The sequence below is a fragment of the Anopheles moucheti genome, chromosome 3 (assembly GCF_943734755.1).
Source record: "Anopheles moucheti chromosome 3, idAnoMoucSN_F20_07, whole genome shotgun sequence".
NCBI classification, from domain to species: domain Eukaryota; kingdom Metazoa; phylum Arthropoda; class Insecta; order Diptera; family Culicidae; genus Anopheles; species Anopheles moucheti.
Window position 1 is genome coordinate 74895206 of NC_069141.1, and position 11467 is coordinate 74906672.

An 11467-nucleotide genomic window follows, 5' to 3' on the forward strand; every position below is an offset into this window, starting at 1 on the left:
TTATGAAACCGAGTATGCCCTTGATAATTTATAACTTTGAAAAAGAAACAATTTAAGAGAACAATTTAATGATAATAACTTGAAACGATAGCCTTAGAAAATGCCGTTTTTAACGAATTTAAAAATTTCGAATACGTCATATAGAGACTATTTTCACCGGGAACATCCGAATGACGTTTCTTCAAGCATCGCGAATACCCAAAGAACATATTCAACTCAACCCACGGTACAAAAATATTATTTATTTATTTATTTATAAGTAAAGTAGTAAAATAGTAAAAGACAGAAAGGTGTTTTCGAATTAACCATATTTTGTAGAATATATTTAGTATAACTGTTCATGGATTCAAGATTTATTCAGTTGTGAGATTATTTATTATTTTAAATACTTACTTACCAGATGCTGATTTGGTACACAGGTTGATTAAACCACTCACGATAATGCATGCTGATCGAGTTCGTATCCACAACATCTGCTCTATCCACGTGTGTGATCTAAAAAGAAATCCTGAAGATCCTTGAAGATCCTTGTACATTGGAATATTTAGCATTTTAGTGGCTCCTCCAATTCGGATTCTCGGATCATCTCCCTCTCTTACCACATGTGAACCAACAAAAAAACAGCAGTATAGTTTGAACAAATCTTTATTATCTACTGGTTGCATTATAATTTGCACAATGGTTGTCTTTTGTATTGCTTACATGGAAAACATGTTCAAACCATCACATGGGGCCTGTTTCAGAAGAAGAGCAGTATTACTCCACCATCGCCTAACTAGCCTCTTGAAATCATCGTCTAAGCATCGTGATAAGCGACATATTATTCTATAAGCTAGGTTTACATAGCATAGTAGCAACTGCGTATCTAGAACTAAAATAAACTATCGTAACAGCTTTAATTTATAGTTATATACTACTGGTAACTGTTTCAAATTGCCTCGAGATGTAAAGTATCCTGCTTCGGTTGTCATTCTACTCAAAAGATGTGCAAATATAGTATGGGTTTTAGATCAAACAGGCTCATTTTTACATTTAAATTCAATTTAAAATATCTGATTTAGTTAAGATAAAATTTTACCCCAGAGAGGCTAGTATACGCCGGCTTATGCGTGACTTCTTTTGATGGACGATGACAGCCAGCAAGCGAAGAATACTCCCAACAGTTGAAATATGGCTATTGCAAAGCCAACAGCAATCAGAACAACGGCATTTTTGTGGAAGTGGTCCTCTAACTTCATCAAGCATCCGTCCTGTTGGAAAGCAATCATTTTCGCCGTTAAAATAACCACCTCAAATCAAACGCCAACCGCTCACCTGATAGTAACGATCCATGAACAATGGTGGGGCATTCTTGCAGTCATTCGTTTCCGGTTCGATCAGATCGGGCTTGCAGCAGGAAGCGGGCATTGTTTTGTTCAAGTTGTCGTACCAATCTTTCGGTCCTTGGATGCCGCAGCACATCATCTTTCGGTGCACACTGTCCCACGCCACCATGTCCGCGTGGTTGTGCCGAGCGATCGACTTGTCCAGCTGCTTCCGCAACGCGTCCTGCAAATCTGCCTTGAAGGCAATCGCCGCTATTGCGACGGCGACCTCAATTAGGAAGACAATCAGCAGAAACACGGCGAACGCGTTCAGCAGCTTCGGCGACTCCTTAATGGCTCCGTAGCAACCGAGCGACGCCACCAGAAACACAAAGGACCCAACGACGATCAGCACAACCGGCGGGGCCATCAGGCGGTCCTGCACGAAGTGCTGATAGTCGTTGACATCCACCAGCACGATAATGCCCGCGACCAGCAGAATCAGCCCTGAAATCTACAACCCCAACAAGTTATTATTTAGGACATTCCGATTTTCCACATCATTAGGACGGTGTACACAGTCGAAAGGCACTACTCAAGGTTGTTTGCCAGCAGTACGTGACACAAACAACACCCGCCACAGATCTTGATGGATGTTTCATCGACCTAGATATGGGACAGCCCGGTGGAGTTTTCCGAATTGGTTTAATGATAATGCGTTCAAGTGACGTTAACAGTCATTCGCTTCTGGTCAACGAAAATCTATCAACGCCATATCATTAATCATGAATAGAGTTCCGTTTCGGGGGAATCCACCATACCCACTGGCCCTTTTCATCATCAGCAACGCGAACGTTCTAATGTACTTGTTAACCTACGGGTTAGCTGCCAATATCAACGCCGATTGCCTGACAGGTCATGTATTATTAATAGCATGTGTTGCTGAAAACATAACTAAAACGCGATAAACATAGGGCTGCGACAACGAATCGAAATTATGTTCTTATTGATCGGCGGCTGAGGTCACAAATTTGTGAGCTATTCTTGACCCGACACAGCAAACTTAATCACTTTGAGTAATTTGGACATAGAACATAATGGCGCATTGAAGCGGGATTTTAGTTAGCCAAATAAACTATTCTCTAGTCGTTGTAAGCTGTATGAAGTTTCCTTAGGATTCTTTCATAATTCTAAGTGTTCTAAGTGTTTTCTGCTTCTTAAGGTTTAGATTTCTTACAGATCCTGTCGTCTTGATCAGCTCCAACTTCACTAAAACATACGAACTCCCCTAGATTGAAACGTTATCTTAAGTCTCCCTATACTCCAATGTTTTCAATATTCAATATTATAACAATGTTTCAATATTCAGTTATTAGTTATAATTAATTTGAACTTATTTATTCATATTCCCTCCTAAGACAATTTCACCAATATTCAAGAGTTCTTACTTTTTTCTTGAAACCTTTACTTTCATGCGCAAAATTCAGCTCCTTTAACCGTAATATAAGTTATTCTTATCTCAACCTACTTTCCTCGCTTTACGATCGATGCATTAAGTACCTCCGCACGATACATCCAGTCGACTAGCTCTCCAGATGCTTCCCATCAAACCCCATTATGCATCAAGGACGAATCCTTCTTCTCTATCATGCAATTATACAATATCACTTACTATTGGGGTCAACCGTGCGATAAACCAACGGGTCAGTGATTTCTTCGTTTGCCTTAAATTTCTGACACCAACACGCCAGCCAATGCAAATGTGCTGACCGCGTACGGGCGCGTGTCGGCAATCGTTTGCACTCAAAATCATAAATTCAAACAGCAACACTACGCGGCAATCAAACTGCAATGCACACTTGCTAATATTTACTTACCGCAAAGACGAGGTTAAACACAAACAGCAAATATTTTATGGTAGTTGTCCCGCAGGAATTCAGCCGCTCGCGTAAGTTATCCATTACCTTGGACTTCATCTTGCTTAATATGCAAAACGTTTACTGAGCTTTGCTTTAAGATGTTAAACTGTTTCGTTTAAAGTTGAACAATTTTCGTCCGTTCACTTCACACCACAATTCCCCAATGGGCTTCAGAAATCTGGCTTTTACAACTCTCCGCTAGATGTGTTTCTCCCTAATGGAAATGATTTTATTCCCCAAAGTAACAACCGCCGGAGTAAACCAACAAATCCTTTCGAGCGCTCAAACCAAACTGACCCAGCGGTGACCTGCGGTCACTAGAATATAGCCGTTTATTTCACCCTATGTACACGGGGGGACGCTTCAGGCTTTTCAGGCTTCGGGCCCAGGACATTCGCGCTTGGTGTAGTGTTGGAATACCAACACTACCACACCGTACCTTAACCATACAGGATTGCGTGTGCCACTTTTGGCCCTCGTCAACGAACGCACGCAAACACGCGCTGGTCAACGTGTGGAGGGGGCGGCAGAACATCACCAACACACGTCCATTTTAGACCACTACAAAAGGACCTTATGTATTCCACCAAGTAGGACCTCATGCTTTGGGAGTCCGAAGCTTCGTTGCTTCACGGTGACGAATGAGTTTAAATTTGGGGTCAAAGAACAACCCGTGCTGCAGTCAACCACCCGGCCACCCATTATCCACCGGACCCACTCTGTCCCACCTCGGAACGAATGGCATCTGCGGAAGGGAATAATTACCATCCATAGAGTCACCTCTTTTTTTCCTTCTTTCAATTCCAAATTTCATACAAAAATGCCTTGCCGAGCGCCGGGAGCAGACACATTCTACAATTTCCAGACACATAAATTTGCTCCTGATTTGAAGCGATTCCCGCTGACATTGACTTATTTCTGATTTTCTCTCACCCGTGCCAGGTTCATGCCATTACTGGGGAACCGGGGAAGAATTTTTTTTCAAAAGAAAGCATTTCGCGTTTTCCCCACTCGCTTCCAATGCTCATGAACGCGTTCGAGGTCAATTGTGTTAACCTCTCGGCAAAGCGCGCGAGATTGATCGGAATAGAATAAGATTTGTCATCGTATCGTGCTTAGCGAACCGTACCAAAGCGTGCAATCGAGTGATCTCAGCGGCCGTTTTAGTGGAACCATAATGCTCTGGTTTCGCTTTGGAAACCTTTAATTTAATAGGTGACGAAAATGAGAAACGAAGTTTAATCATTAGCTTAAATCGTCAACATTCGCACGATCATTGGTTCGGGGAAGGTGTGAACTTAATTGCGTGTATTGCTCTGTTCGGTGAGGTTCAAGGACAGTAGCATTCATTATGGAAGCAGGTAGGTGTACTATGTTTAATACAATAGAATCATACTAGAATAATAGAAACAGAATGAGCAAATACAGTAAAATGGGCCGAATGTTGTAATATCATTACATTTTTACATGAGTTATTGTACAGGAAGAATACCAAGTTACGGATGCTTTGTCGAGCTTCTTGAAGTCTTCAAGTCAAATACCTCAACCTAGTCAAAAAACAGTTTCTAATTTGTTTTGGAAACGCTGACCGATACGTACTCGTACTCCTACTCGTACTCTCGGTAAATTTGATAAAAAAACTTCGGAAATGACAGTTGACAGAAATTTGACATATTCCGTTGACAGAAAAATTGAAAGACCCAATTGTATATGGTAAAATGGGTTCAAATTCTTAAAGAAAACTACAACTCTAAAACAGACCTACCTATGACTCTATACGATATACGGCCTGGCCGTTGTACCGATAATAAAAAATGACACATTAACACAAATTTTATCATAAATAGGATATGTGCCTATTCCTATCCTTTCCGAATATCCGGCAACTGTCGAGTACCAATGATAATCGGTACTCAACTGAATTTCATTTCCAACATGAGGTATCTTATTAAACTGATACTTGAGAGACAAGAGACTTGAGAGTAAGTGATATAGTCAAGAAAAGATGATTCAATCAATCCGAAGGTGTATAACTTCCGAAGGTTGTTATACTTCAAGCATTATACATTCAAATATTGGAGAAACTCCTGTTTTCCTGAGACTCCTGTTTTCTTTGAATATCTTCTTTCGAACTACAATTTGTGATATCTTTATCATCAATTCAACTCTCTATATCTCGATTTTCCCAAGTTAAGCAAATATGTATCTTAACTATTGCGCCGAGTGTCCTTGAAGGTCAGTCTATCACATGTCAAACAAACCCAGCCGAGCAACCGAACGGTCTTTATCAGATTCCGTCCAGACGGTTGTCCATTAAGTTCTCAGCGGTCATCTCGTCTTTGGCCAGACCAAACAAAAAAAAAAAGGCGGATATGCCATAAACACACAACCCGCGCACAAAGAGTTGCACCGGAAAAACGGAATGGTCCGCTTTCGGACGGTAGTAACCGTGCTGGAATTTCAGCTTCCACTGCGGGGCAAAACAGTGTTGGCAAGACATTTCCGACCACCAGCTGTACCGAAATTCGCTTTGTCCTGATGGCCACGCAAGAGGACAGCTTTATTTACACAAAAACGTACTTACAAATGAACAAAACAAGCAAACAAGCAGCTTAATACCACAGCGAAAGGCGTAAGGTGTGTGTGCAGTGCACGTACGGAAGTGGCCGGGGTGGAAGTTGTCAATGGAGGCTCTACGCAGGTTGGAAAAAAACAAGCTTTTCACGCAAACAAGTGCTTACGACGTTGGGTTCTCTTCAAGCGGTGGAAGAACCGTTTCCTTTTTCTCAGAAAGCTTTTTTTCCTAGAATCGTCCTTTTTGTATGAGGACGGTCGCTATTTACACTGGTTAGGTTTCTATTGTTAGTTCTCGTACATATCCCGCGTTACATAGCATACTCCTTACGAAAAATTATGTTTGCTTCTGCTCCATACTGCAGGGGTTGGTTTGTGGGGATGAGGTTAGGACGGATAACGTGGCTGCAGTTCGATGAACTTGAGTCCACCCTGTTCTGTTCTACGCACGATCATAGATTATTTTCGCAAAAAAACTTAACTAAACGTATCACTCGCTCACACACAAACACAACATTATATAAGCAGGCCAAAGTTCCTTTCTTTATAGAACCAGCAGTCGGACCGCAAAGAGGGAAATTGTTATGGTAACGATAGCCGGCATAAGCCCCTGCTGACCACTGCTACATTCCTGGTCCGGCACATCAAAAGGCTCGCTGTGGAGGAGGAAAAGGACGTAAGGAAGGAAACGAAGAAGGATGTTAGTTGGCATGCTCCCAAGAGTGGTAGGTGGTTAATCCGATCCTGTCACACACAGCACATGTATTAGACACACACACACACATACACACAAGCACCACTAAACACATCGTCCACAAGGCAACAAGTAATTAGAACAAGTTTTACTGCGCATTTGATTACTGTGGCGGTTGTACGCGGACAGAAACATTTGACGGATGTATAGCAAGCCAACGCTGGCAAGTAAAAGACAACGCGTAAAACAAATTAAGCAAAGCAATAAAACAACTACAAACCTGTTTGAAGGCGAAACGAAACACTATTTCAAATGCCAGCCCGGGCCGACATCAAATGTGACATGGAGCTATCTATCACGCACTGTACGATCTATTCAAATTCATCAAAAAGTTTCCTATGGCCGAGCGAAACCCAAGCAAAATGTTAATCTTTCTTTGCGCCGGTTACACTACAGTGGAACGGTATGGAAATGATAATTTTATGTTAATGCAACCATGGACGTTGAAGGTATTCGCATCGCTAGTCTGTAATTATCCGCCAATGAAGGAATCAGTGAACTTGGTAATCGAGGCTCCGAATAAGTGTGTCAAGCCCCGTCAGAGAATGCGCGAAATCGATCGATATCATGATGAACGAGCATGATCGACGATTAATTTACGCGTATTAGGAAATATATCTTCAGCTCCATATATGCTGGTGAGATTGAAATCCTTTTTGCAGCTTAATTTTGTTATCTTCCACTTCCATTCTCCCTGTCTCTGTCCGCTTCGTTGGACGACCTTTCCATTTCTTCAGGCCAAGGATATCCTCAAAATATCCCCGTCGACTTCCCGTAGAGGGTTTCTTCATCCCGGGATGGAAGGCACTGTTACGGTTGCGTTCCCCCCCTTTAGCACGATGCTCTGTTTACGTTTTCATACTTGAAAAACAGGTTTTTGTAGATGACGATCTACCTCGTACGGTTGTAACTATTTTTTGTACGATGCAAAAAATAAGCCACGAACATGTTTCTCACAGTCTCCATTCTCTTGAACGCCTGGCTAGGCCCCGTACAAGATCGCACAACTTACAACACGCATAGGGCAACTTCAAGGTTATCTTTAAGGCAAAATCCATACCGCGGCTTCCACACGAAGCGGAAGTGAATGATTAATTAAATCACGCCTGATATAGGTCACTTAGTTTGCAACATTAGAATCGAAGGTTTAACTATCATACAGAATGACTAACGACACCATCCAACGATCCAAGCTACCGATGAAGTTTCTGAAGAGTTCGATTGTGATTGGAAAGGGCGACTTGGATAACTCGCACACACACGCATAAATCCGAATAGTACACTACACACAAGCTTACATTGCGAAGATGTTAAAGAAAGCCAACATGTGCACTGGAGTAGGTTTTTTGATTTGCTTTTTTATATTATTTTTTCAAAGAGTTTACTTTTAGCCCAACGTGTAGTCAACAACGATAGTAACGAACACAAAACACGAAACGTAAAGCGAGGGGGGAAAAAACATAACGCTTCACCCACAAAAGGACAACACAAAGAAAAAAAACACAAAAGCATAAGAGCATACGTTAGGGAAAAGTGGGACCGATATTTACACAATGCCGATCACACCGCAGGCCACGCGTCCACCAGCATTTCCAGTTTTCATCGAGTCCGGATGGTTGGTCTTGCCGAGATCGTCCACCTCGGCGTGGATGACGATCGCACGGCCGAGAACGCTGCGGGCTCCGTACAGTGACACGACCGTGTCCGAGAAGGACGTCTTGGCGGTGCCGGTCTCGTCGGCCGCAATGTTACCCAGATCACCGACGTGACGCACCTGATCGTTCGGGGCACCATGGCTGACCTGCAATGGCGAACAGTACGACCATACGGCATAAGTTTAATCAAAGGGGTGCGTAGCGTGCGTTGCGCAACTTACCTTATCGGGATTGTAATGGCCTCCGGTACTTGCACAACCGTCCGTCAGGTCACCCTTCTCGTGGATGTGGAACCCGTGCTTGCCCGGTGTGAGACCGACGACGTTGATCTCGATAAACACTGGCTCGGTGCACGAAGGTTGCGAGATCGTCACATTGCCGGTGACACCTGCATTTCCCTGCAGGTACACGATAGCCTTTCGTGGCTGGTCCTGAAACGGAATATAATGTATATATTTTGAAATATATTCTTTTACTAAATTTCTTGGAGATCAAATCTTAAATCTTGTAGAAAAATTATCAAATGTTATAGAATTGAAACACTGATCTCAGGCCAGTGGGAAGATCTCAGAGGGGAACTTCAAACGCATCAAAATGGGGATTGTCTGTCAGACTAATCTGAAAGTGGCGACAACAATGCCTAACATAAGATGCAGTTTGCATCAATTTGGTGGCAAATATGGGCGTTGGTTTTTGCATGCTACGAATAGGGGGGGGGGGAAGGAGAAAAAACGGACACAAAACCGCACTAATTGAACCGTATTCATGGATGCTTAGCTACACAAAGCGAAAACTGCATAGGAGGCCGCGAAAGGAGAGTGACGAGAAAAAAAAGCCAACCAACACGCGCCAACTTTCGGCAGACTGCGATCAAACGTCATCGTCGGTTTTCGCTGCTGTCACAGCTTGGCCGCACCGTTGGCCCCACGAATGTTGGCCATTTGTTTACATGGGTCTCTAATAGAGTTAAATTGCGCTCACAACGTCAGCCGTCCCGACAATCGTTTCCCCTCCCCGGATGAACATGCCCATCCGTTTATCAGCTGTCTCGGTACAATAGATTGGCGTGACGAGATACAGCTAAGCCGTCCGCCACCTGCCCTTACGGCTCCCGTATCCGTTTTCGGACACTGGGAGCAGTATCGAGCATTCAGCTGATTGTAATCAGTTTGTGCCACTTTGTGCCGTTGATGCCCTACCAACGCCGCCATCACCGTACAGCATCAAACACTGCTCACACCGAATGGCACCTTAAAAAGTTCATAAAAGCAAAGCACACGAATCTTGCGAATTCCGAGCTCACCTTCGCCAGCACGACGCACAGTACGGTCGATAGAGCAATTAGCACCTTCATCATTGTTTGACTACACGCAGTCCACAACTGGCAAAGCCGACTAGCAAAGCGCAACGGTAATAAGTTACTTAAGCAAAAAACTTAAATACTGCACGAATGGAACGAATGGCTCCTGAAGTACTTCAACTGAACACCTTCGAGTCTCGTCAACGAATGGATGCAAACGCCGTCGGTCGCGTAGAGCAATCGCCGCCCCACCACAGCCACACACAGAAATTGACTCTAAATTGTCTCCCAACGCACTGGCAGCCCACACTATCACCACCACTAGCGCGCGTACTAGCCGCACCGAAAGGGCTGCGGAGGGGTCTCGATACACGCATGCAGCAGCAACGCACGGTTTGCACACAGCGCGCCACCTTTATCGTTTCATCTCACAGCCAGAGACGCAGATTATGACGCGACGTGACGCTGTCCGCTGGATCAAACCAGTGGAGCATTGCTAGTACGAAGCCAACAACACGGGAATCGGATAGCGTATTTTCCCACTCGCGGACCGGTCTTCCCACACGGCCACACGCAGGCTGCGGAACGCATTCAACCTTTCAGGGTCGAACGGAACCTGGAGGAAGCATGCCGGAGCGGAATCACACGAGCACACTGAACGACGCGCTCGTATGGATGGAGCCGCATAAAGACAGCGATGACAACCTGTCGCTGTGACGACGGGCAAGGATTAGCGAAGGTGTGTAGGTACCGGACTAGAACAACAGTTTTGGAGGACTGGTTTGAACAAGCGCTCAGAATCGATCGATTGGTTATGAATACAAAAAAGGTACCATAATTGGATAGCCGGTGCGCGGTAGGCAACGTATTCGAGAACCTATCACATAGCTAGTGACGAAGAAGTTCGAAACTCATTTGTACAATCCAAAAAAGGACTAAAATAACTCCGAAAAATTCGAACTCTTGCCTTATATTACTTTCCTTTTCTCTTACTAGACATTATATAAAATTGTTATCACTTATCAAAGCTTATTTGACGTCAAAAATTATATGACTATTGATTAATCACAATCGCTGCTGTGTTTTTTTGTTGCTGTTGAGCATACGTACAACGACCTCAATATATTGCCCCATTTAATCTGCTTCAGTCCAGTATAGAAACCTTCACCACACAGCACAATCGCACACTCAGGTGACATGTAGCCGGAGGCACCTGTCGACCTCTAAAGCATTTGAACTCGCTCCACCAAAGCATCTACAAAGCAAAACCCCTTTCGAACGCAAAGCATGCAAACGCCATTGTTTATTGGTGAATCGATCAAGTACTCAAGCCAGGTGTAGCTACCGGCGAGTTAATAACAACTATTTAAAACCCGCGCCTCGAGAACATGCAAAACTCTAACCGATCAACTGTGTGTCATCGATTTATTACAGTGGCGAGAAAGCGTAACGCTGCCGATCTTTCGCACGCGATAGGCCGCTGTTTCGTGCTTCCCAACGCACAGATACCTTTTTGCGCTACCTTGCACAACGTGACTTTCCTCCATCGGAACTAACTTCACGATGCTTCCGGTCGGTCGGTACAACCCCCCCACCCAGGTGAACGCGGAAACGACAATGACCTTTTGTCTAAAGCCCAGCACAGGGCAATCGGTAAAGGTCATCTAGTCAGTTGTGGCAAAATGGTGAGTTATACGGAGCCTAACGATCAGCGCCATTAGCATCCGTGCCAAGCGTCATCGTCGTCACCGCCCGGGAAAAATGTATCCCACTGACTGACTGACTGTACCGAAGGGTTGAAAGTAAAATTTGCCAACACTTTGGAGTTTCTGTTCTGTGTTTTCCACCGCCTAATGATGTGAACTAGTTACTCAGGAATAAAACGGAATACACTACAGCTCCTCTTGACTAATCAGCGAGTGGCCAGGGTTTTTGGATCAATAATTTTACACCATAATGGT

At 43.9% G+C, this 11467-nt stretch overlaps 2 protein-coding genes across 2 annotated transcripts; both read right to left on the bottom strand.

The window, feature by feature from the left end:
- Window positions 1-673: 673 nt before the first annotated feature.
- Window positions 674-4543, bottom strand: LOC128301854 (23 kDa integral membrane protein). Its single transcript, XM_053038502.1, has 3 exons — window positions 3182-4543; window positions 1315-1818; window positions 674-1250 (listed from the first exon to the last, which is right to left on the bottom strand). Exons 1-3 carry the CDS (start codon window positions 3278-3280, stop codon window positions 1104-1106), a joined length of 750 nt encoding a protein of 249 aa, XP_052894462.1. The 5' UTR covers window positions 3281-4543; the 3' UTR covers window positions 674-1103.
- A 682-nt stretch (window positions 4544-5225) lies between these two features.
- On the bottom strand, window positions 5226-9749 carry LOC128305109 (uncharacterized). The gene is made up of 4 exons (XM_053042412.1): window positions 9510-9749; window positions 8428-8637; window positions 8102-8352; window positions 5226-6453 (listed from the first exon to the last, which is right to left on the bottom strand). The coding sequence occupies exons 1-4, from the start codon at window positions 9561-9563 to the stop codon at window positions 6342-6344; spliced, it is 627 nt and encodes a 208-aa protein (XP_052898372.1). The 5' UTR covers window positions 9564-9749; the 3' UTR covers window positions 5226-6341.
- Between the last annotated feature and the right edge of the window lie 1718 nt (window positions 9750-11467).